At 37.6% G+C, this 24,772-nt stretch overlaps 2 protein-coding genes across 2 annotated transcripts in view; both read right to left on the bottom strand.

Annotated features, from left to right (window-relative positions):
- Positions 1–1,657: 1,657 nt before the first annotated feature.
- On the bottom strand, positions 1,658–13,954 carry LOC107678637 (FERM and PDZ domain-containing protein 1-like). Its single transcript, XM_016473982.1, has 13 exons — positions 13,799–13,954; positions 13,599–13,644; positions 12,596–12,700; positions 12,293–12,388; positions 11,642–11,767; positions 10,476–10,595; positions 9,581–9,717; positions 9,373–9,499; positions 8,542–8,634; positions 7,939–8,121; positions 7,624–7,768; positions 5,390–6,397; positions 1,658–4,521 (listed from the first exon to the last, which is right to left on the bottom strand). Exons 1-13 carry the CDS (start codon positions 13,921–13,923, stop codon positions 2,060–2,062), a joined length of 4,773 nt encoding a protein of 1,590 aa, XP_016329468.1. The 5' UTR covers positions 13,924–13,954; the 3' UTR covers positions 1,658–2,059.
- A 2,233-nt stretch (positions 13,955–16,187) lies between these two features.
- The window catches only part of LOC107678614 (FERM and PDZ domain-containing protein 1-like), a 25,723-nt gene continuing 17,138 nt past the window's right edge, over positions 16,188–24,772 (bottom strand). The window contains exons 2-4 of the mRNA XM_016473957.1: positions 19,148–19,255; positions 16,508–16,646; positions 16,188–16,232 (exon numbers count right to left, since the gene is read on the bottom strand). Of these exons, the coding sequence (XP_016329443.1) occupies positions 16,188–16,232; positions 16,508–16,646; positions 19,148–19,251 (288 nt within the window). The 5' untranslated portion in view covers positions 19,252–19,255. The remainder of the gene's footprint in view (positions 16,233–16,507; positions 16,647–19,147; positions 19,256–24,772) is intronic.

Here is a 24,772-nt window from a genome sequence, read left to right as displayed (position 1 = left end):
TCTCAATACATATGGTCTTTACAAGCAGTTTTTTTTGCTTCATAGTTGCTACAAATGCAATGGCAGTTCCTTTAAGTCTTTGTCATTCTTAGAACCTTCATTTGACAGGAAGATTTTAATACAGAAATATGTTTGCTCTCTGATAGTCCGATATGAAAATTGTTCCTGTGAAAAGACTGAATAGTAACAGATATTTGTCTCTTTCCTTCTCATGACTTTTCTCTTGATGCAAACTATCTTTCTGACTTGATAACCACAATCTGGCAGTGTGTTTATTGGGAGGGATGTGTCCAATATGGATGATATTCTTGCCATCTGGAAGCACTTCTCTAAAGTCAAGTTACTTAGAACTGAACAAGGCTGATGTCATAATCCGTCCATTGACCTCAAGTTGGTCATGTGATCTGGGCAATTGAATTATTTATGTATTCTGGGTGCAAGTTGCCTTTTGAAACCTGTTCTAGAAACAGCCAGTGAGAATTTTCATCCTTGGCTGTAATACCGCAAAATACTGGTCTGAGATCAGCAACAAAGGGCAAATGAATCCCCAGGACTCAATTACTCGAAATTCCAAGTGTAGTCTTTGATAATCTCCTCAATCATATTTTTGTGAATATGACAGCCAAATCCAAAATTGGCATTCTTAGATCTGAAACACTCTGTGCAAGTACAGAAATGCAGATTTGAAGGCTTGAACGATGCATTTCAATTGTGCAGTTCCAAACAAACTCTCAAGGAGGCAACAGGCACTGCGTTATGTATTACGCAATGAAATTGAGCTGGTTTTGCTAGAAGCATTTGCGTTCACATACTTGCATGGAGTATGTTTCTGGCCTTACTCAAAGATGATTTAAACAGAGTATTTAATGTATACTAAATATGGTGCAGTTCACCACTTACAAAAGTGAAAGAAAAAAATATTTCCAACTGAACCTTTTGTTTGAATAAACAGAAGGCAAAATAAATATACGCTGCATTCGCAAAATAATGCAATCCAACAAACTTCACAACAATCTTCCAAGATAAAATATAAGGCCTAGGCTTGTCAGGGACATCCTCTAAAGCGAAATATTAGTGATTCATAACAAATTGAAAATTATGTATGTATTAATATGTATAAATTGTAAGAAAGTATAATACGTGGAAAAATTTGGGTATAAATCGTGATGCTTGCATAGTCAAAAATGACAGACGAGTGAGAAATTGTGTGGTTTGGCTATCATTGGGATCGGTTTTACAGGGTGCTCCAGTAACTTGGTGACATCGTTGTTGTGTAAACGCCCCAATTGTGCTATTATGTCTTTGGACCACACCGATCTCTGTGGTTAAGTCAGTTGATAGGCCAATATAAAAACTAACATCAAAAGCCAAACTTGACACGCCAACATACAGTTAAAAAAAAGTCAAATTGCCGCACTTCTATTGCCATCAGCTCTCATTCTACAGCCGGAAAGGTATCATAGACAAAATGAAATGAAAATCCTTTGGGTAGTCTAGTGAAACGTTACTGCATAAGTATTTGGGCTTCTTAGTGTGTGTCCCAGCATCTATTGTTTGGGGTTAGTGGAGTGTCCGTTCACTTTGTTCCTTCAATCTGTTAGAGCAGCATGACTAAACTAAACATGAAAACAAGTGAAGTTTCATAACACTGTTTATCTCAGTTATTAGAGCAAGAGGTAGGGATTCACATATACCCAAAAAAAACAAAATGCAGGTATAGTAGGTTAGAAACCACAGTGCGCATATACTGTATGCAAAAAAATAAATACATACTACAGACTGTACATACATCGGGAATTAAAGAACCGTTAGAAAATAGCTATGTCTGAATGCATAATTCCAGTATGTTTATAGGGAGACTTGGCAAGACAAACAGGTTAACACATAACACTTCTGACATGTTAGTTTGCTAACTGTGTGTGTACGTTCACGGCACTTACTATTATTCTTGTGTGCCAGCACACAATCAGTTTTTAGATGCCAGAAAGTCATCGCTACTTTAAGTACAATTCTATGCTCACACTCTACAATCCCTTAAGAGGGTGCCGGAAGGTAAAATTCAAAAGTTCAGAGGTACATTTCCATTGTCTATGTCTGGTGTCCGTGTCCGAAACAGTTGTGTTAGCGAGAAGACAGTTGAAATGAGAACAGTACACTGCTTGGCTAAGAGCCTGACACCTTCGCCCTCTCTCGCTGTCTCTACAGCACCTACAAACTCCTTATACAGGTCCACGATCTCCTCAAGCTTCCTCAGGGCCTCATCTGCATCAATATCCCCATGAGAGCCTCCGCAGTCCGAACAAGGAACTCGCATGCAGGTTGAGGTAAGTTGCACTAGAGCTCCAAAGCTGTTTCTGAGGGACAGAAGAGCATCATCAGGTGCCCATCCAACCCGTGTGGCTCTCTGACATCCTGACGCCAATCTCCGTGCCTCCGCCTGAACCAGGCATCTCTCTGTCTCTGAAAGCGAATTCACATTCACATTGCCGTTTTCGCATTCCCCCTTGTGGGTTGGAGGGTATACTGCAGAAGGTCCTTTCTTCAAAACCATAAGTAGTTCATCAATATCTCGCTGCAAACAGACATAGCTGTCTTTAAGCCCTGCACCTTTCTGACCAGTAACATAACGGTGGCCTTGCAAAAAATGGAGCGGATTATTCATTGGTCCACAGTCTAGAGGCAGAGATTCCAGAGGTCTGGGAGGGACCAGGAGTGGACTGAGTTCTGAGGATGAAGGTAGGGGACGAGGGGAATCTCTGAGTAGGGAGAGAACATTTGGTGAGGGACCAGAGAGGGTTGCAGGGGATGGAACCGGGGTGGGTTGTGGTGGTTTACTTGTGCGGTTTCGACGGGAGAATTCGTAAACAGTCAGATCATCATCAAAGCTGCAGTTGTCCTCTGTATCTCCGCTGAAACAGTTGGCATAGACTGTATGGCAGCCACATGCATCACGATGGGAAGGACTTGTGGAGGATAGAGAGGACGCATTGTCAAGTTGAATCTCTGAAGGGTTACCTTTGTGTGACTGAGGCTGTTCAGACTTGCAGGTCCCAAAATGCCTGTGCAACTCGGTAGCTTCTGTGGAAAATTTCTGCCTCAGGTCAGGATGGCTTGACGATGTTGGAGGTTTCCCGTTAGTGTCTTTAACAGGAGTTGGGGTCACTTCCTCAGGTCCATCTTTTAGCTTCACAATGACTACTTCAGCATCTTTCTCTTTCCAGTCAATCAAGGATGGCACTGAAGTGGCCTTGGGAGATACCTTCTTGGAATCATGATTCACATCTGTTGCAATGGTTGCTATATTGCCTGTTGATGAAATAGTGTTGCTGAGTGCTACTGTCCCCAAGATCTCTTGGGAACGGGTGAGGTCCCAGGGCATATCCTGAATTTTTCCCCGCAAGGCTGTGGCAGACAGACGTCCGGACGAGCCTGTTCTACTGGAGAAGCTAGTCCCTGATTGAGCTGGATCTTCAGGAACAATATTTACAGATTGAACTGAAGGAGAAGGTAAGGGAGATGGAGATGGGGTAGGAGTGGTTGAAGCACTTGTAGGTTTGACTGTAGAGCTTTCAGCCTTTAGTTCAGTTCTTAAGTTCTCATGACTTAGAGAAACACCCTTACTCAGTGTAGAGAGTGGGGAGGTACTGGTACCATTTCTCTGAGACCAGGAGTGTAGAGAAAGACCATTGGGGGGAACTTTTGTCTTTTCCTCAGGCTTTTGTGACTGGGCATTAACTGCCTTTGAGCATGGCTGTAAACCAATGAATGATGGCTTGGGAGGTATTGGAGGCTTTGTGTTCATCTGGGGCACTTTATTTTCTGATTTTCTGGTTTCAAGAGAGTCTGACGACTGTTGTTGTAGAGGACTCTTGCTGTCTGCTGTTATTTTCCCAAATTCAGTTGTTCCTTTGGCATTTGTTGGCTCTTTCTGATTTGGCTTAATATCTTGACTATCAAGTATCTCAAGATCCACATGATTTGGAGTAGTCTCTTTATCTAGACTGTCTGAAACCTGGTCAGTTATTCCATTTTGTGGTCTCAGACCATTTTGAACAGTCTCTGGGTCTACTAAGGTTTGTTGGGGAAAGGTAGCTTGGCGTACAGCTGTTATTAATGAGGAAGACAATGGTGGTCCAGGCCCTGTGACTGGTTTAAACTCCATGGTGTCTGGCTCCATCTCTAGAAGCTGCGATGATAAGTGTGGATTTCGGCCAGGGATGTCTCCATTGCAGTGCTGGGCTTTCTGTCCCGTGGAGTGGTTAGCAGAGAAAGATTTAGGTTCCACCGGTGTAGGTTTAGGGATAAAAATCAGTGAAGGCTGATGGACCTCCAATTCACGGTTTTTAGTCTCAGGGATTGCAGGGGTGAAATGGTTGGCAAGAGAAGTTTTTTTTTTGAGGGTCTCTGGTGTGGCGCTGTCCTTCTCTTTGCTGTCTCTGGATTCTGGAGCTTTTTTGTTGTCCACACTAACCTTAATGTCACTAAAAGAAGGATGTTTGTTCTCAGAATCTGAGCTTTTCTCTGCAAAAGAGTAAGAGGCAAGAGAGACGTGTACATAAGTTGAAAAAATAAAAAAACCTAGATATTTAACATTTTAAAAGAATATTCCGGGATCAATACGTTTAATGTAACAATGTTTTTTTTTTAAGATTTATTTTTGGCATTTTTGCCTTTTATTAGGATAGGACAGTATATACTGACAAGAAACAAAGTGGGAGAGAGAGAGGGGGTACAGGATTGGGAAAGGACTGCAAGCCAGGACTCGAACTCGAGTCGCCCACAGTGCAAAGGCGCTATATGTCGGCGCGCTGCCCACGAGGCTATCGTTATCGACATATGTAACAATGTTGATTACCTTACCACTTAATACCTTCAAACACTAATTCCTCAGTTTTTTAAAGCAAAAATTGCAGTAAGGCACTTACAATGCAAGTAAACAGACCAGTGCAACTTCTTACTTATTGCTTACTAACCATGTGCAAATTTATATCCTATATTTCCAACTTGTCATGACCACCTAAAGGCAGTAAACCCTGCTACTCTGACATGCAGAAAGATACAAGAAAAATGATTTTGTGTAAAACAAAGTGCAAAAATATGTTACAGATGAAATAACAAACGTTTTAAAGAAGTGCTTTTACAAAAAAAAAAAAACTTTACATTTCTGCTTTTAAACCCTCAAAGTGCACAGCCATGTTTGCTTTATTTCAAGTGCTTTACTTTAATAGTGATTTTAGCTAGTTTTTTGGGGGACCTGTCGAAAAAAGTTTTTCTGGTAATGGACTTTATGCTATAAATGTTGTTGATAGAGCTTAACTTGTATTGAACCTGGAACATTCTTCTACGGAATGCACAAATGTTTTGTGGTAAAAATAGATGGTTCACTGACCTGCGAGGCCTTGCTCTGTGATGGGAGGGGTAAATCGATCTTGGGCATCAAAAAATTCATCCTCAGATTCTGAACAACTGTCTCTGGAGTCCTTTGCTTTTTCAGGGACATTTGAGGGCACAGCTCTCATCAGCACAGATTGTGCTATTAATTTTGAATATGGCCCCTGTTGTTTAGCTTCATTTATCTTTTTCTGTGGGAAGCTTTTTCCCTCTTGTCTACATGCTGGATGGTTGTGAATCCTGGTGAAGATTGCCTGAAAGTTCACTCCTGCTAATTTAGCATTTATGCTGTTAGGGGTACAAGAGGCTAACACAGCCTCAAATTCTGCTGACATGGCAGAAATGCGACTGTCTTTTCCACTGTCTCCTCCTTCATCATCCTCACTCAAAGCATCGTCGCTGGCCGCAGGTGGGCTTGGCAAGCTGTCAGACATTTGAGAGAGCTCAGAGAAGCAAAGACCTGAGTGATTATCGTAGGTCAGTTCTGAAGGTCGTCTTAGTTTGTTTGAACTGCCGCTCTCATCCAAACGCTCTGGCACCTCCAGGAGGTAAGGGTGGTGGACATCCAGACTCGAGGCACCAGAACTGGGTTTCTCTTCCAGAGACACGTCCATATGGCCAAGCCCACCAATGGCTGCCTTAATACTCTCCTCCAGTGCATTTAGCGAGTTACTAGACAAACTGGAGAAGCTGGTGTTGACTCGAGGGTCTGTGTACCAACCTGTCTCCAAAAGGGAATCCATTATCATGGCGTAATCCTCATCTCCAACAGACTCTCTCTTGCTTGCCTCATCTCCTTCATCTTCTAAAAAGGGATGCGTTACAATCACTCTAACCTTTTCTGCCTCTGCTTCACTTTTCCCCTCGGCTTCCTCTCCTTCCTCTGTGCCATCATTTGTATGAGTAGACATAGTGTCCTCTGACAGCTGAGTGTCCAGCAGTCCCTCCATGGCATAGTCATCCTCTGAACTGTCTTCTGAATCGCTCCCACACCGAGAAACATACCCTACACAAAACACATTAAACATCATTTATGCAGCATTTAGTATAATATAATGTACAAGTGACTTTTTTCTTAAGTGATTTAATCCGTTTAAAAATACAGCTGATTATTGATGTTATAACTGAAATCTTACAAAAAGGCATTTCTTGATATTCTTGGAAGAACTCTGTATACACCAAGGTACATAATTTTCAGTATATTTCAAAATTCCATAGTCTGGCACCATCACTGTACAATGGTACCACCATAGTACTTTTTCATGTTGTTGCAACCACAACATGCAATGTGCAAAAGTTTGTCTCTTGGTTTTTATTTCTGCGGCATTGTGCTGGGTAGCACATTGTGGGCTGCCTTGTCATCCGATCAGTGTTATTTTAGTATTATATATGTAGTAGTATTTATTTTTTTGAATTAGGTATTTTCAGCTTCCAACAATTCTCAAATTCCATTTCAGTTTGTTGCCAAGGCAACATTTCTGAAAGTTTTTTCAGTTTAAGTTTTTCATCTAATATTTATATGTAGGGATGCATAGTATTATCGGAATCGACTTAATTATAGTGGCTTAAAATGTATTGGCATCTGCTCAATATTCAAAATGATGGCAATATGCTTTGCCGATAAGTAACTCACATGGGCTGAGGGTTTGCTAGCGATAAGATCATGTCAGCAGTGTGGTCATTCTTGATGCTAACTTTTGCCTGAATGGTGATAGATTCACTTAATGTTGTTTCCAAACCAAAAAATATATACCCCCGGTTTCACAGACAAGGCTTAAGCTAGTCCCAGACTAAAATGCATGTTTGAGCTGTCTCAACTGAAAATATCTTGCTCTGACATATCTTAAAATATGTCAGTGTCATTGTTCTGTGTCAAGATGCACACCTGTAATGTTTTCTTCTATGGCATTTTTGTAAAAGTTGCTTAAATATCTTAATTTAGCTAAGGCCTAGTCCTGGCTTAAGCTAAGCCCCGATCGGCCACAATGTGTTAAAAAATATCGCCATATCAAATATCAGCAAAAATCCAATATTGTGCATCCCTAATTTATAGTTTATTTTATTTCAGCTTTATTTAATATAACAAAAATGATTTTTAACAGATTTAGTTAACAATAATAACACTTCTCCCTACACAGAGCAACATCAATCACTTGTAGTGTGGGCAGGGTGTTAGGAGAAAAAAGTTGTTATGCCACATATGTAATGACTCAACCTTCCCTAATCTCCTACCTTCTTCTGCCGGAATGCGTCGCATTTTAGGTCTGGGTCCCCAGCGAAACACATTGATATTGGGGTCAACCAGCAGTTTGCAGTATCCAGCCAGGAGGCAGGCCAGATCTTTAGCTGCTACCGATTCCATTAACAGGGCTATTGGCTGGAAGTTGCAGGATAAAGAGATTGTCAGATGGAGAGAGAAAGAGAAGAAGAGAGAGAGGAAACACATATTTCCGTGCCTGGGTGTTTATCCACACCTGGATGTCCCGAAGGTACAGTTTCAGCATTTTAACTGTGTTTATTTGAATCTGTTGGTAGACGTGTACACACCTGGATGTCCTGCAGGTAAATCTTGAGCATGCTGACTCTGTCGGACTCTGAGAGTACCTCTATTCGGGTGATGTAGTGGAAGTCTATGATGGTGGAGATCATGTTGAGCTGGTGGTTTAGTATTTGGCTGATCCCATATCTGGCTCCTACCAGCAAAGTCACCAGTGACTCCCTGTCCTGCAACTGTAACACACACATGTCCTTCAATCTGACTCAGTCTTACCAAGGAAATACAGAAACATATAAAGAATATAAACAGGATTTTTAAAATGGTCCCATGTGAATCTTATGAGTCAGTTCTTTATAATGAATTAGTCTCAGGCTTTACGTCATTTCAAGGTTTATTTTTATGCCATTGCAAGAGATGCCGCTATTTTATCCAAATCTCTCGCTCCCTAGAAGAGCCATCTTATATAACATGCTTAAATTCATATCCTTAAAAACAGGAGGATGCTTGTCAAGATTTTATCCAGCATAACATTATCTAGAAAAAACAAATGGTTGCCGCCAGACAAGAGAGGAAAATAAACTAAACATATCTGTGCCCTGCAGATTTTGTTTGTTATTTGTGATGAATGTGGCAGATGGACACAACTCTCTCACCAGCATGGTGGCATTGTAGCTTCTTCCGCTGTATGAAATCAGCTCCGCCATCTGGGTCAGATAAGCCAACCGGGCCTGAGACACAGAAATCACCTGAAAAAGTGAGAGAGAGGGAAATGGAAAAGATAAACAAATAGATTTTCATTATGATTGAAGTAATAAAAACAAGGACAGGACAAAAAAAAAAGTGGTCTTACAGCTGCTGCAGTGCATAATATGTATAATGTGCACAGTATGCATATTCTTGTTTGGTATAGAAAACCCAGTTCTCAATTACATTTGGTCAAATGTGCAGGATATATACATAAAAAAGATATGCATATTTTGCATTAAACTTAATATATATTGTTTCTATAGATATTATCAACAACTTGAAATCTATAGTTTTATATTTCACCATTGTTTTAAATTTGATTGTGTCATTTGCATTGGGATTCATGGGATTGTAGCTCTTTAATCGGCTATGTACTTTTCAAATCAAAGTTTGTAATGTTGTAATTCACCTCATAGCTGGTTGGTTTGGTTTATGGCTTAAATCACTTTAACAAAGATTTTTTTTTTTAAATACCTATGGAAAAACTGGATGGAAAAACTACTTCCCGTAATCAACAAACATTTACACTGCATACTATTTCACATACATTTTTGAGTAGGCAGTGTGTTAAACCATGTTTAGTTTGTCAAAGGGATCATCTATAAACTAGTATTTAATTAATATGTTAAATATAAAAATGTAAATTTTTATATAATTTTCAAAAATCATTTAAAATATATTATTTTCTGTTTATAGGGACATTTTTAATAGTTTTCTGAAAAATGTAAAAGACACACCTTCTGATGTGGTTCTAGCAGTGACTGGATCTTCTTCATGTGGTAGTTGAGAGCTTTCCGTAGGTCTTTGTCTCTCATGTTCCTCAGCAGCGTGGGAGAGATGAAGCTCTCTAAACCAAACTCCTTGCTGACACAGACACGCACATGCATTAAATGACTGTTTTCTAATGTAGCATGAGTATTTTTGAGTGTATGTGTGTGCTCTTACACAACGCTCTTAACAGATGCCCTCGCGGTCTGTCCACAGCTTGCCAGTTTCTCGTGCATGTGCAAAGCGGCTAGTCTCAGCGCTGTGTTACATTTCATCTCTACAGCATAGCGTTCCTGTAACACATCTCCCACACTCTACACACATTTATACACCAGGGTTACGTCAGTTAACTAAAGCTAAAACCACAAAACATTTTCCTTACTTGAAATGAAATAAATATTAACTGACATTAAATAAAAAAAAATATTTCAGCTATTTGACAAGGCAGCATTTCTTGACATTAATTGATGCACTAAAATAACTAAAACTGAAATAATTTATAAATTGTAAAAAAAAAAAAAAATAGTGACAAAAAACACCCAACAAAACTGCTGCAACTAAAATTAACATGAAAATGCAATATAAAAATGAAAACTAATTCATAATACTGATAAACTGTAATAGTACCTTACTTGCTGATACTTAATAACACAGCAGTCTTTAAAGCCTTGCTTTATTTCTACGCCACTTTATTTTTAGTGGTACATAATCAAATTCTACCTGCTGAAAGAGGTACTCAAACGCCACAGGATCATCCTGCAGGAGGTCCATTGGGTCTCTGGGAATGAAGCAGACTCTGAACAGACACCTGTAGTCATGGGAATCCTTCTTCTGTACCACCGAAAAAATTTATAAATTGTAAAAAAAAAAAAAAAATAGTGACAAAAACACCCAACAAAACTGCTGCAACTAAAATTAACATGAAAATGCAATATAAAAATGAAAACTAATTCATAATACTGATAAACTGTAATAGTACCTTACTTGCTGATACTTAATAACACAGCAGTCTTTAAAGCCTTGCTTTATTTCTACGCCACTTTATTTTTAGTGGTACATAATCAAATTCTACCTGCTGAAAGAGGTACTCAAACGCCACAGGATCATCCTGCAGGAGGTCCATTGGGTCTCTGGGAATGAAGCAGACTCTGAACAGACACCTGTAGTCATGGGAATCCTTCTTCTGTACCACCTGAAAGAGCAGCACTTTATTACAAACTCCAGTCGTGGCTGTAGTGTGTATAAGTAGGTATATTTCACTAAATTAATAGTTCTATATGGTTTTACATATGTTAGAAAATTAGACATATCTTTGCCTATCTTTATACATAACTTGCCTAGCTGCAAGCTACTCATAACTGAACAACCTTATTTTCCAGAAAATAAGTCACACCTGACTATGTCAAAATTGCATTGCTGAGAGAGAAAAAAGATAAGTTGCGTTGTACAAGTCGCATTTTGTTATTACATTCAGAAATATTGTAAAATATTGGTATATTAAATGTTTTCAAACATTATACGTACTATGAACGTATTTTATTTCTCCTTACTCAAAGGCATTGTGCACATTATGTAAGCCGTGTTGGAATATAAGTTGCAACATATTCAGATGATTTAAAAACTTGACTTATATTCCAGAAAAATACAGTAGTCAAGACCCTTTAAGTTACTGACAAAATATAAGATAATTACGATCAAGCTGTTTAAAACAGTCATTTATTTGAATTATACAATTATCAGTGCATATTATTTCTTTTCAAAATTACAGCACAATGAGGGTGACAACATCTAATTTGAACACAAATATTTACACAAGAGACAACTCATAAAAAACACCTCATTTATATTAGATGTAATTTTTACCAGATCAAAACTAAGTGATTAATAGTAGCAATTACAAAATAGATTTCAATAAGTCAAAACTGAAGGATGATGGGAAGAATCAGTGAATTGGCTGACTGAAGTGAACTGTCCACATTAATCAATACACAAATATGAATCAGACTTCCCAATGCTACCTGAGAGAGAGAGGCATTTTAGATGTGTAATGTGTTTGATCAATGCTCACTTGTGCACAATATAGTGTCATGCTACATTTAACTATTTGTCCTGCTACGGTTATTGTTGGAAAAGTTGCTTCTTAACGGTTAGCATTATTCTGAATGTAGCCGAGCTACTGTTGTAACTTGAAAATGTAACTATATATGCATTGCTACTTTTAGTTAGCTAGTGTGTTACCTTTTGTATGAGCTCCTCCTCATGCAGCAGCAGTAGTTTGGTGATGTTATATTGCTGTTCCAGCACCAGTGCGAAATGCTCAATACATCGAATGGACAGCTTCTCTTTCAGAGTCAACACGATATCCTGCACACAGAGACAACTTTACTACACTCTCAAAAATAAAGCTTTCAAAATAGGGTTTGAGCAGCAATGCCATAGAAGAGCCGATTTTAGGTTCTCAAGAGAACCTTTCAGTGAACAGTTCTTAAACTAACCATTTTTTCTTAGTTAAGAACATTTTAATGATCCAAAGAACCCTTTCCACTGTAAAGAACTTTCTGTGGAATGGAAAGGTTTCATGGATCTTAAATCACAGATATTAATAATGAAGCTTTATTTTGTAGAGTATACATCCACGCAAAGTCATTCTGGATTTTGGCGGTTAGTGGAACAAACATAGATGTCTTATAAAATAAAGAAAAAAGGGGTCTTGAAACTTTTTTTAGGCCCTTGACTCTTGGTGGATAGATGTTTTCATCTTTTCATAAAAATAAATTTAGGGTCAAGCAATAACTGATAGATTTCCTGCAGTATCGCTGGACCCCACAGTACTGAAGTTAAAGCCAAAGTTGATATAGAGTACAGAAAAGAAAAACAGCAATCTAAAACCTTGACAGTGGTGGACTTGTTAAATTTGAAGGCTTTGGTCTGGCCGTTCTCCAGGTACACCTTCAAAACGTTGGGCAGGAAGAGAAGAGAGTTTCCCTGGAAACAATGAAACATGGATTAGGAAAAAAGCATGTCATCATGTTTTGATGAAAACAAATATAACAACAACAAATGTATTATCATGCAATTCTGCTTGTGGTCGTGGCTAGATAGTACAAAACTATTAACCAGGCTGCATCACACCATTTTTTGGTCCAAGTGTAATCCTGACTAGGGTTGGTGTGAGAGTATGTGTGGCTTTACCTGAGTGTGTCCGTTGACGACCACCTCTTCTGCAAAGCGCACTTTAACGGGGTTTCTTCTCAGACGAGCTCTTTTCTCTGCTGTTATGAATGAAGACTTAGGATTCTGAAGGCAAAAAAACAAACATTTCTTTAAATTCTGAGCTGGAAAATGACACTATGGTCTTCTGTAGGGTTGCCTTATAGCTGAAATTTCAAGGGATAGTTCACCCAAAAATGAAAATGCTGTCATTAATTACTCGCCCTCATGTGGTTCCAAACCTGTAAGACCTTCGTTCATCTTCGGAACACAAATTAAGATATTTTTGATGAAATTCAAGAGATTTCTGACACTGCATTCAAGACACAGAAACATAGTAAGGACATCGTTAAAATATTCCATGTGACATCAGTGGTTCAACCGAGCAAGATTGACACAGAAGAAAAGAAATTGTTTAATACATTTTTGTTTTCTTTGCGCACAAAAAGTATTCTCATAGCTTCATAAAATTAATGTTGAACCACTGATGTCACATGGACTATTTTAATGTCCTTACTACCTTTCTGGGCCTTGAACGTGTCCGTTCGGTTGCTGTTTATGCAGGGTCAGAGAGCTCTCGGATTTCATCAAAAATATCTTCATTTGTGTTCTTAAGATGAACGAAGGTCTTATGGGTGTGGAACAACATGAGGGTGAATAATTAATGACAGAATTTTCCTTTTTGGGTGAACTAACCCTTTCAGACGTTTCATAACTAAAGATTTTTGTTTATCACTGTGAAGCTGCTTTGAAAAAATCTGTATTGTATAAACTACTATATAAAAAATGTGACTCAAATTGACTTGTACTGGTGAAGGCAAATCAGTAAAAAAAAAAAAAGGAACCATTAACAGAACAAACCCCCACCCTTCGGTTTCAACTGGAAAAGAAAACCGGATTTGTCTAAAAATTAGTTCTTGATTCCCAACACTACCACTATCTGACTCAGCATCAACAAATTGCAAGAAGACTCTTCAGTACACACCACCATATTTCTGAGGATTGTCATGGTTACAGAGTCCTGGCAATCCCTGAGGGCAGAGCACAAAACATGAAAAACAAAAACATTGTTACCAAATCATGAGGTCATGACATCATCATATTTACAAGTGGGGCAAGAAGCAAGCAAGCAATATCAATTCAGCAAAGTTATTTTAACTGTGTCCCTTTAATCTGCTCAGTCACCTAATCATCTGCTCCACGTTTTCAGGCGAAAGATCTTCTATGGCTTTATTGTTCAGTTTTAGGATCTGATCTCCAGGAAAAAGCTGACCGTCTGCTGGGCCTCCTACAAATAAACACACACACATATGCAACTATTAAATTACAGCTCTAGTTTCATGCATGCTGAACAGTACCTTCAATGTAAGTCAATGTCTGCTTTATATTCTTACAGGCAAAAAGTCTGATCACTGATAAAATGAAGAACACACCTCTCATCAAAAAGCCACACGATTTAAGTTATGTGCCACAGCTTAATACTTAGTTTTAGGGATTTGTTTAAATCACTAACCTTAACTGTAAGTAAAAGTTATAGTGATGAAATTATGAGATGAAAACTGAATTATTTGATTTTATGGTCATTAATGTTCGTAATTTCAAGATCAGTCTACACTACTGTTAAAAAGTATAGGTGGATCAGATTAAAAAAAAAATGTTTTTGAAAGAAAAATGTTCTTATGCTAACCAAGACTGCATTTATTTGATCAAAAATACAGTAAAAACAGTAATATTGTGAAATATTACAATTTAAAATAACTGTTTTCTATTTGAATATATTTTAAAGCTGAATTTTCAGCATCATTACTCCAGGCTTCAGTGCCACATGATCCTTCAGAAATCATTCTAATACGCTGATTTGCTGCTCAAGAAACATTTCAGTTATTATCAATGAATGTGTTATGGGTTTGTTCAAATCAAAGATTTGTTCAAATAGTAAAAGTTACAGTCATGCGATTGCGAAAGTTGCATTGTTAATTCATTATTCATGTCACGTCTGGTGCTTCTGTGGATGGAGTGTCTGACTCGGAGTCTGTCTCTGCACTGCTCTGTTCTGCCATTTACACTCATTTGTCTTCGAGCCAAACTATACACACACACACACACACACACACACACACACACAATCTGCCCTTCTGCCCCGACAACATCCCCTTAGTCTCTGATGGCTCTCTGCCCTGCCAGAACCAACCACCAATGCCTGGCAGATCTCTCTCTCTCCTTCTCCTTTCACATAATTATGTGCTGCAGGGCTGTGAGGTTCTCCCTCTGGGCTTTTATCAGCTGTTTCTGCTGCAAAAAGAGAGAAGTCAGCACTGCAGAATGACTGTGTGTGTGTGTGTGTGTGTGTGTAAGAATGCACACACAATAGCTTTGTTGCAAGATCCAGTGTACTGCTGTGCCGTCTGCTCTGTATACACAGCTGCCTTCTAAGGCGACTAAAATGAAACCTTATAAGTGGCTGATTTAGATATGGAACGCTCTGCAAAGGCGGGAAACATCCATTCAGGGATTTATCGCTTGTGATTCATGGGCAGACCTGCTAGAAGACATTAAAAAAAGATTTCAGCTGAGTCTGTGTAACTAGGGCAACGTTGTTGACGTGCAATCTCACGCAATCTTGCCTTCCTATGATCTTGTATTATTTTTTTTATTCTTTGTTACTCTCCTAATGTGAAGACAGTAAACAATTTGTAAAAAATCTGGGATGTCATTGATTCAATGAATGACAGCATCAACTCACAATTGATTCAGACAGAGTTTGATGTTAGCGTGTTGCTAAGCTAAAAATTCTATACCGTAATATAAAAGTGTATAGGGTTGCTGATATTACTTGCTACTAAAACAGTTCAGGTCTTTGTATTGAACTTGGAATAACAATTTATAAACTGGAATTTTATGAAAGTTTCGATTTTTCCTACTTGATTATTGTGACGTCATTTCCAAAAAAACTAAACAGTAATGGCTTCAGTTAAAGGTAAAAAAACTCTACATACATTTCTGCTAAATATTACATTTTATTATAAATTTTGTTAACTGGTGCTCTGTATTTGTTCTTTAATATTTTACACAAGAATATAAAGGTATTTATGTAGTATTTTTGGTCAGTACAATTTATCTTTAAATTAATATGTATATTCCACAAGGATGCATTAAATTAATGCATTAAGCAATTTATATTGTCATAGTTTCATTTACATAAGAAACTTTTTTAAATGAGAGGATGAGGAATTTCTGATATTTTTCAGAATTTAAAGTTTCTTGCTCACTGCGACACATTTTGGGATTGACTTCTATCAAGGATATATGCAAGGATATATGACTATGTTGCTATCTAGTTAGGTTTTTATGTGTTCTAACTAGATGTGTTGTGATTGTGTGAGGTTGCGTGTCAGTAACTGCTGGTTCAAAATGACAATAAATATAATTAGCTTGTGTCAGTGTGTGTTTGTATGTGTGAAGGAGCTTGTGCACCTGCATCGTAATGAATTAAATAAATGACAGAGGAGCAGGTGGCCACCTCACACACAGCAGCTCAAGTGTCACGTCCTTTCTCACAGTTTCACCATCTCTGTCAAAGCAGCACAGAGGGTGAAAATTCAGTCTGATGCAGAGATTTCTAGACACAAACATCCAGAGCAAAAGCTTATAAATCAGGGTACTTTTCTCAAGATAAACATCTGAGAAGCAGGACGGTGCTTCTTAGAAGTCTCCATTTAATCTTATTGGTGTCTCTGAGAAATATAAGAGATCTTAACAGGATCTCATTTGTGTTGTTTCTTTCCTCTGGGCACATTTTCTCACGCACAGCCAGGACAGTAGCCAAACCCGGCTTCACTTAGATCATAATCTGTGTTAAAAACAATCTGCTCTAGTGCATCCCCTAAGCCAAACTCGGGGGTGCTGTGATGAGAGAGTGAATCCATGGGAGTCCAGGACAGCATCTCTGATCACCTCCACTGTCACCTTCATAGGGAAGTTCTGCTGGCCCGAATCCCCAGAGTGCGACCTCCTGCCTCCTAAAATACGCTCCCTTTGAGAGACAGATAAAAACACACAGGCTGTGTTCAAAATGAAATACTAGTGTACTGCTTGATCTGTTAGTGTACAGTACTATATATGTCCAACAATTTTTTAATAACATGCATTTTTTAATTATTTTAAAATACAAATTCAAAAGTTTAGGGACAAAATTGCTCACCAAGGCTACATTTATTTTATACAAAATATAGTAAAATCAGTAACATTGTGGAATATTACTACAATTTAAAGGGGTCATATGATGCGATTTCAAGTTTTCCTTTGAGAGAGAGACAGGGTCACATCACAGTGGATTCAGCTGTCTTAACCGTGGCTTGTGTATCACAAACACATACCAGCTTCATCACTGTCTGTCACGCGACTCTGTTCCCCTTTCGGGCTCTATTTTGAAAGATGAAGCACGCGATTATGGTAAGGGGCGTTACATAAGGGGCCAATCACAATGCACTGGGTCAGCTGGCCAATCAGAGCAGACTGCGCTTGTCGGAAGGAGGGACTTTGTAGAAAACGAAGCGTTTGAGAGAGGCGGGGCATAGAGGACCTACAATAATGTACAGTATTTGAAAAATAATGTGTTTTTTGAACATTAAAGCATGTCAACATATTCTGTTACACCAAATACACAAAATAATGATCTTTAAAAAAGCATCATATGACCCCTTTAAAATAGTTGGTTTCGATAAGTATATTGTAAAATATATTTTATTTCTGTGATGAAAACCTGAATTTTCAGTAGTCATTACTCCAGTCTTCAGTGTGAGTGTCAGTGATTCTTCAGAAATCATTCTAATATGCTGACTTGATGCTTAAGAAACATTTATTATTACTGTCAATGTTGAAAACAGTTGTGCTATTTAATATTTTTGTGTAAACCATGATATTGTCTTATCTTTGTTGAATAGAAAGTTAAAAATATGAGCTTTCATTTGAAAATAGAAATCTTTTGTAACATTGTCTTTACTGTAACTTTTGATCAATTTAATGCATCCTTGCTGAATAAAAGTATTAAAATCGTACCGATTCCAAACTTTTGAACAGTACTAGTAGTGTACTTTTTTTTATTTTTTTTTTTATATATATATATATATTTATATTTTGCATTTTTTTAACACTCGTGTTGTGCTAAAAATCCTTTACCTAATTTGGTGTGCCTGGTCAAAAATTCTCATTATGCTATATTATCACCAAATCTGGGATTCAATCTTTTTGTCAACTTGTTTTCTTTCAGTCAGCACTGGTTTTGTATTTCTTTTTGGAACTGATTTATAGTAGGCTTCATGATCTGAGCTTATGCACCTCTGTAGCAACAGTTTTTGAGTGAAAAATCAATCATTTTGTCAATGCTCACTCCAAAACTGAAGTGTATAAGCTCAGATCGGTGAGGCCTATGATCAGTCAGTTCCAGAAAGAAATATAAAACCTGTGCTAATTGAAAATTGGGGGAAACCTATATTTAAAAAAAAAAAAAGAATAAATCACAGAAAGTACAAAAATGGCCTTTTTTGGGGGGTTGTTTGAGCAAAGAAAGTAAGTTTTACTCCAATGTGATAACATTAACTAGCATTTTCTGGAACAGAAAATCCTAAAATAAATAAGTACAGTACTAATTAAACTACTGAGGATTGTCTCTAAAAATATCACATTCAAATCAGTGGAAAACCACATGAAATGACGTCACTGTATGCCGACAGACTCTAAAACACATGGCGATGATAACTGCCTGATGAACGTGTGGTTGCATGGCAGGAGACGACTGTGTTTATACCAGCGGGTGAACGACAAATGAACTACAAGCCCACAGCAGATGGAAGTACGAGAAAATCTCGAAAGCAGTTCTCATGAGAAAACAAGGAATTATTTGCCATCTAAACATTTATGTAGATACAGATATTAAGTGAAGTACTTTCTGAAGAAAAAGAGCCCACAAACAAAATCTCTAACTACACCACTCTCAACAAATGCTGAATCTTGCGAGCTTCACAAAGCTGGAATTTATGGTAGGGCCCATCTGGAAACCAAGGCCAATATCTTATACAGGAACCATAAAGCCTGCGACCCTAATTAATGGAAAATAGTACTTTGATCTGATTAGTGTTCTTTCCCTATATCTATATGGGTTTGGAGAAAACCAAAAGATGGCTTCAACCCACACAGGCTGTTAAACACATGGGAGATCCATCATGGTTCGGACTGACTGGTTTGGTGGTTGCTCTGTGTGTTGTTCACAGTCCATGTGACATAGCAGCATCAAAGTGTGCACTACATCAAAAGATGACTACAAAGGCTGAGAGCACCAACTGGGACAGAGCCTAAGTCAACCGTCTTCCGTGGCTACATCTAAACATCATTAGAACTGCCTGTGATGTTCTGGAGCTCCAAATGTTAATGGGCGTTTTCACTTTTATAGGCTTTTCTATCCTTCGAGAAATGCATTTCTGCTCTGATTATAATATTATATGCATCTGTGTGTGTGTGTGTGTGAGGTTACTCCACCTGCTGAGAGAGTCTCGAGAACGGCGCAGCCATTTTCCCACCACCTGCTCCACTCGACCGACCCTGCGTGGAGATCGACTTCTGCTTCTCTCTCGCTCCTCCATCTAACTGAGAGATAGAAACACAGACAGAGAATAAGGATGAGGATCATACAGTGTAAAACACTATTTTTTAAATCAACATCAAAATTGACCATATGTGAACTTTTTTAAAGACCCATGAAGTCAGAACCAAAGTTTTGTGGCATGTTGTCCATGTTAGTTAGCTTTGGGGTCATTATTTTAACGCACTCCTAAAAGCAGGTACACTACCGTTCAAAAGTTTGGGGTCGATAAGATTTTTTAATGTTTTTGAAAGAAGATTCTTATTCTCACCAAGGCTGCATTTATTTGATTAAAAATATGGTAAAAATGTGAAATATTATTACCATTTAAAGAATGGTTTTCTATTTTAATATCTTTTAAAATGTAATTTATTCCTTTGATGCAAAGCTGAATTTTTGCAGCATCATTACTCCAGTCACATGATCCTTCAGGAATCATTCTAATATGCTAATTTGCTGCTCAGGAAACATTTACTATTATTATTATTAGTGTTGAAAACAGTTGTGCTGCTTCATATTCTTGTGGAAACTGTGATACACTTTTCTCCAGGATTTTTTGAGTGATAGAAAGTCCAAAAGAACAGCATTTATTTGAAACCGAAATCTTTTGTAACAATACAAATGTCTTTACTGTCACTTTTGTTGAATTCATGCTCTTCTACTATGTATTGCTGACATCATCTTGCACTACAAATTTTTGTCCAATCAAATGCTCTCTAGAATGGGAATGTCCCTCCCTCTTATACCACCTGCTTCTGACAAGTACAAGTTTCATTTCTGAGATTTATACTAAAGACTACTGAGTATTAAAAAATAGGGACAAGCCTTGTTGCAACTTCATGTTTCAAAAGGAAATACATCAACACAGGAAAGAAAACTCATCAATGATTTTGCAGAGCCAACATGAAATGGCAGTCACAATCTATTTTACATCTGTAAATGAGTCAAATCCATTTACTTCAATTTCAGATTTTCAGCTTATTTCATCCTTCTTAATTCATATTCTCATCTCAACACTCTCTCTCTCACTCTGCCCTGTCTGTGTGCTGGGTTTAATATATGCTAATAGCAGCGGCACAGTCATGAGGTGACACCAGGCCTGGCATTTAGAGGACAATCTACGTCACAGCAAACAAGATATCACATGCATAATAACATCAGCCATCTACAGATGATAGAAACACACACTGCCCCTATGCAACCCACACACACATTCAATCTGTTTAAATACCTGAACGACTTCTTTCGCTCCTCTGGACATGTGCAGCTACAAACACACACGCATCTCTCTCTTATCTATGCAGTCAGACGCAAGGGAGCCCTTACACACTTACTCAATCACTCACAAACCACAACTTCTCTAAACCACACTCTGTGTGTGCATGTGTGCTATCAAACACATTCTGAACGTCTGATCAATATGCAGTTTTCTTCTACTGTGTTTCATCATGCTCAGAATAATCGGCCTGATTATGCACTGATTTGCTGGTTGCATTGCATGCTGAAGAGGGTCATGTGACCTTTTACCTTTGCTCTATGAGATTGCATACAGATTCAGTCTAAATCCTGATGTCTATGAGGTTTGGTCAGTATAATGAAATTACATTTGCAAGAACGCTATGAAATGCGTGTCATTTACAAGCAACACTAAGAGTATTAATTAACAAAACCCGACACATAGTCTATGCAGGTGCACAAAGACAGATGGAAATTCGTGGCCAGCATCCTTTAGCTAGCTATATGTTGACAATTAAAACTTAAATAACTTGCTCAGCAAGATTCACTTCAAACAAATCGTTTTATCATTTCAGCAATTAATAATAAACAAGAGTGCTGCTTTACAGATTGTGTTCTGACACTTTTCATAATGCAACAACGTGTGAAATCAAGCTTGTGTAACTAGGCAGTGTTGTTACTGATAACTATTAAAACAATTAAATTTAAAATAAATACATTAAAAAATATTTTTAATTAATTTGTATAAGAATGAAATCAAATAAAATGTAAAACTGTAATTTTGTGAAATATTATTGCAATTTAAAATAAGAGTTTTGTATTTTAATATACTTTAAAATATATTTTATTCCTGTGAAGCAAAGCTGAATTTTCAGCATCATTACTCCAGAGTTTTCTTCTGTGTCACATGATCCTTCAGAAATCATTCTTACATGCTGATTTATTATCAATGTTGGAAACAGTTAAACAGGGACCTGTGATACTTTTCAGGATTCTTTAAAAATATAAAGTTAAAAAGAACAATGTATTTGTTTAATTTTTAAACTAAAATTAAGTGAAAACTATAACAGTATAAAACTGTGTATACAACACTGTAGCTAGAAGGGTTTATATTCACATTCTTACAAGCTTCACAAACAGACAGAATAAGAGATAAAGAAACAAAATAGGTAGAGACAAGTATGTCTAAGCACAACCTCCTTCAAAGCTGCTGAAGCAGAGAAAGAAAGAGCTCATTCATATGACTGACAAAAGACCAGATCAGACCGTTTTATGTTTGGTCTGTGTTACAGAACAATGATCATAAACCAGCATTTTTGGCCTTTGAATACAGACTGTTTCGACTGTCACATGAAGCTGCCTGAATAATAGAATTAAACAGATGAAATCAACATTTCCAATTCACCTTCTAAATAAATTTCCCTGGTTTTAGTATACACCATTCACATTACTCTGAACAAAAACGTTTGCAGTTTGTAATGTTTTGGAGCATTTTTTATTGGGTTGTTATGCAGTTGCTAAGTTGTTCTGATTGGTTTGTTGTGCACCACGTTAAAACTGCGATCACTTAGTAAAGTAGCAGCACATCTTTCCTCACACATGACTTGAGGAGTCATTTACGTCTGGAGCAGAAATGCTGTGGTGAGAGAGTTACACACTTAAGTTTAATAGCTAGGATTAAAAGACATATGATATAAGTATGAGCAACAATAATTGTAATGCTCCATTCACAACATCCACGATCTAATGGATAAAATTAAGCCCTGACCTACTGTATATTCAAACAAATATTCATACTGAATATTCAAATGCTGCTTCATGCTGTCAGTAAATTGAAAACGCATGTAAACCCAGTTCAGACGACCTCTTGACCTCCAAGGCTCCTCGAGCACAGCTAGATTTGCGGCTCTCATGGTACTGTGACAAACGTGATTAATCCAGCATGCAATCAGAGCACTGAACATGTGCGTGTGTGTGATGTATTAGTGGATTAGTACGCCCACCTAGTAAGTGTGTCATTTAGTCACTCGTGCTGATCCGGATTGATCTGGATCTGCAGATCCGAGATGGGCAGCTGCACTGCACTTATGCGTTAAGCAGGAGATACTATTGATATTTCATAGCTCACAGCAAAAGTAATTGGATGAAAGTAAAGTGACTGCAGATTATAAAACAGTAAGGTTTTGTGTTAAGAATTTATGCACTCAACAGCACACCTGTGTGTGTGTGTGTGTGTGTGTATGTGTCGAGTCAGGTAAGAGTCCTTCATGCCCTTGTGGAGTCATGAAGATGTCTGCGGTGACAGTTTCAGCTCCTGTTCATCCATAAAAACATGAGGCCTCTTCTCTCTCCACCTGCATTTCTGCATCTCCTGCAAGACTCAGATCAAACAGCCATCAAGCACAGCTCTCGATTTCTGTCCAAGAGTATGTGTAACATCCACACTTGTGTATTGATTTTTAATAAAATCATATTGCAACAGGTTTTTCCTAAAGCACATACACACTGGAGAAAGCTCTCAAAGCAAAAAGCTAAACAAGTTGAATCTATTATATGATATTATTAGTTTTGTTTTAGGCACTTAGTGCAAAAATAAACAATTTGTGTTGACTGCCTGTGCCTTCTGTACTAGTTGTTGTAAAACAAGAAGAAATGTCGGAAATCGATTTTTTTTAATTGTGTCCATTGGTTAAATCCATTTTGATAATAATAGTATTTAGGAAGTTTGCATTACAAACATATAACAATGTTATATGTTTGTAACAATGTTACAAACATATAACAATGTTAACAATTTGCTGTAATCTTATTAAATATAAAGTAGCATTAGTCAACATTCTAGTGCATATTAATTTATTCACGAAGAGTCTGCTTTCTTTACTTTTAGCTGAGCACTTTAAATTAAAGTTTCCCTTCAAGTTTTTAAGGCAATCATTTTGCAACCATTTTTTAAGTAAACTGAACCTGTTAGAATTTAAGGTGTAGGTTAAGGTCCCACACTTTTTTTTCAAGTCAAGTCACAGTAATAAACAGGAAAATAACAGTGATAATTTAGTAAAATTCATCAATTATGAAACAACGTCAATTTCAGATATAATTTAGTTCAATGTTGTTTAAATAGTTTAAAGTTGAGCATAACTAGAAAAATACTTATTCACTATTGAAATTTCCATGATTTTATAATTTATTTTAATTTCAGTGACATATCAAGGCCTGGAAAACATATTCAAGTTTATATATGGCTGTACAGAAACACAGAAATATGTGTACATGTTTAAAATTTCTATCCAAAATTCATTATTTAAAGATTATTTCACAGACATAACTTGAAATCTAATTTGCATGCCACTAAGAGCCTCAAACGAAACTTTAGAGTATCTTGCAAACATCTAATAGACAAACCTTGCAAACTGGCAAGTTCTTGCCACTTTTGTGTGTAATATGCATCAGCAGATGGGCTTCGAGTAGTTCATCCAAAGCTAAGACTAGACAGTTCTTGGCCAAAATAAGATGCAATGCAACCAGACTTCATGCTATATCGCTTATCGCAATTATTTCTGGGGCAATATATCGCACAACAAAAAGTTGTTATCGTGACAGGCCTAGCTGAAAGAAGTCGGGCTCTATGACACTACATTCAGCCTCAGTATTTCATTTAGTTCCTTTGAGAGCTGCTGTAATGACACTGCAGTCATCAGCCTCCGGCGGTACAGTAAAAGCGCTCAGATTTAGACACTCGCACTCAGCTGCTCCCGTTCACAATCACTCAGCACTCCTGTTAGGCTAAGTGATTTCTGCCAAATTCATTCTGTCATTCTCTGACAATCTCACCCCACTAATACTGCACAATTCAGTCAAAATCACTGACTGTCACGCTCAAACTCAACTAATAATGTCTTAATGCAGCACTCTCACTCTTACACACTTAGGCTCAATCCCAATTCTATTTTATCACACACACACACACACACACACACACAAACACACACACACGCGCAGCTCACACATCCAGGAGAAAAGACACTTGTCAACGCTGCCCCATGACTTTTATTAATAATAACTGAATTTGGTTATCGCCCTGATCAGACATTAAAATATGTTGTGGCACTATCGTGCAGTCTACAATGATATGACGTTAGTTAGCAAATATTAATGATTTTTTGCAAACATTTCTTTGAGTAACATGACTGTAAATATGAACTCACGATTGAATGTAACATAAAACAAATGATTACTTTTCGTTAAAATCTTTATTAATGCCAAAAATGCTTACATTTGTGTTTTTG

The sequence above is a fragment of the Sinocyclocheilus anshuiensis genome, unplaced genomic scaffold (genome assembly GCF_001515605.1).
Source record: "Sinocyclocheilus anshuiensis isolate Anshui unplaced genomic scaffold, SAMN03320099.WGS_v1.1 scaffold877, whole genome shotgun sequence".
In the NCBI taxonomy this organism is placed as follows: domain Eukaryota; kingdom Metazoa; phylum Chordata; class Actinopteri; order Cypriniformes; family Cyprinidae; genus Sinocyclocheilus; species Sinocyclocheilus anshuiensis.
This window is presented reverse-complemented; position numbering and strand designations above follow the sequence as displayed.

Excerpts from the sequence above, each read along its gene's own strand:
- LOC107678637 (XM_016473982.1), bottom strand. The coding sequence starts at position 13,923 with ATGTGTGTGTGTTTATTTGTAGGAGGCCCAGCAGACGGTCAGCTTTTT. Across the intron at positions 13,645-13,798 it reads AACGTGGAGCAGATGATTAG|GGATTGCCAGGACTCTGTAA; the intron begins GTGACTGAGCAG and ends CTCTGCCCTCAG. Across the intron at positions 8,635-9,372 it reads TGCTAGAACCACATCAGAAG|GTGATTTCTGTGTCTCAGGC; the intron begins GTGTGTCTTTTA and ends TCACTTTTTCAG.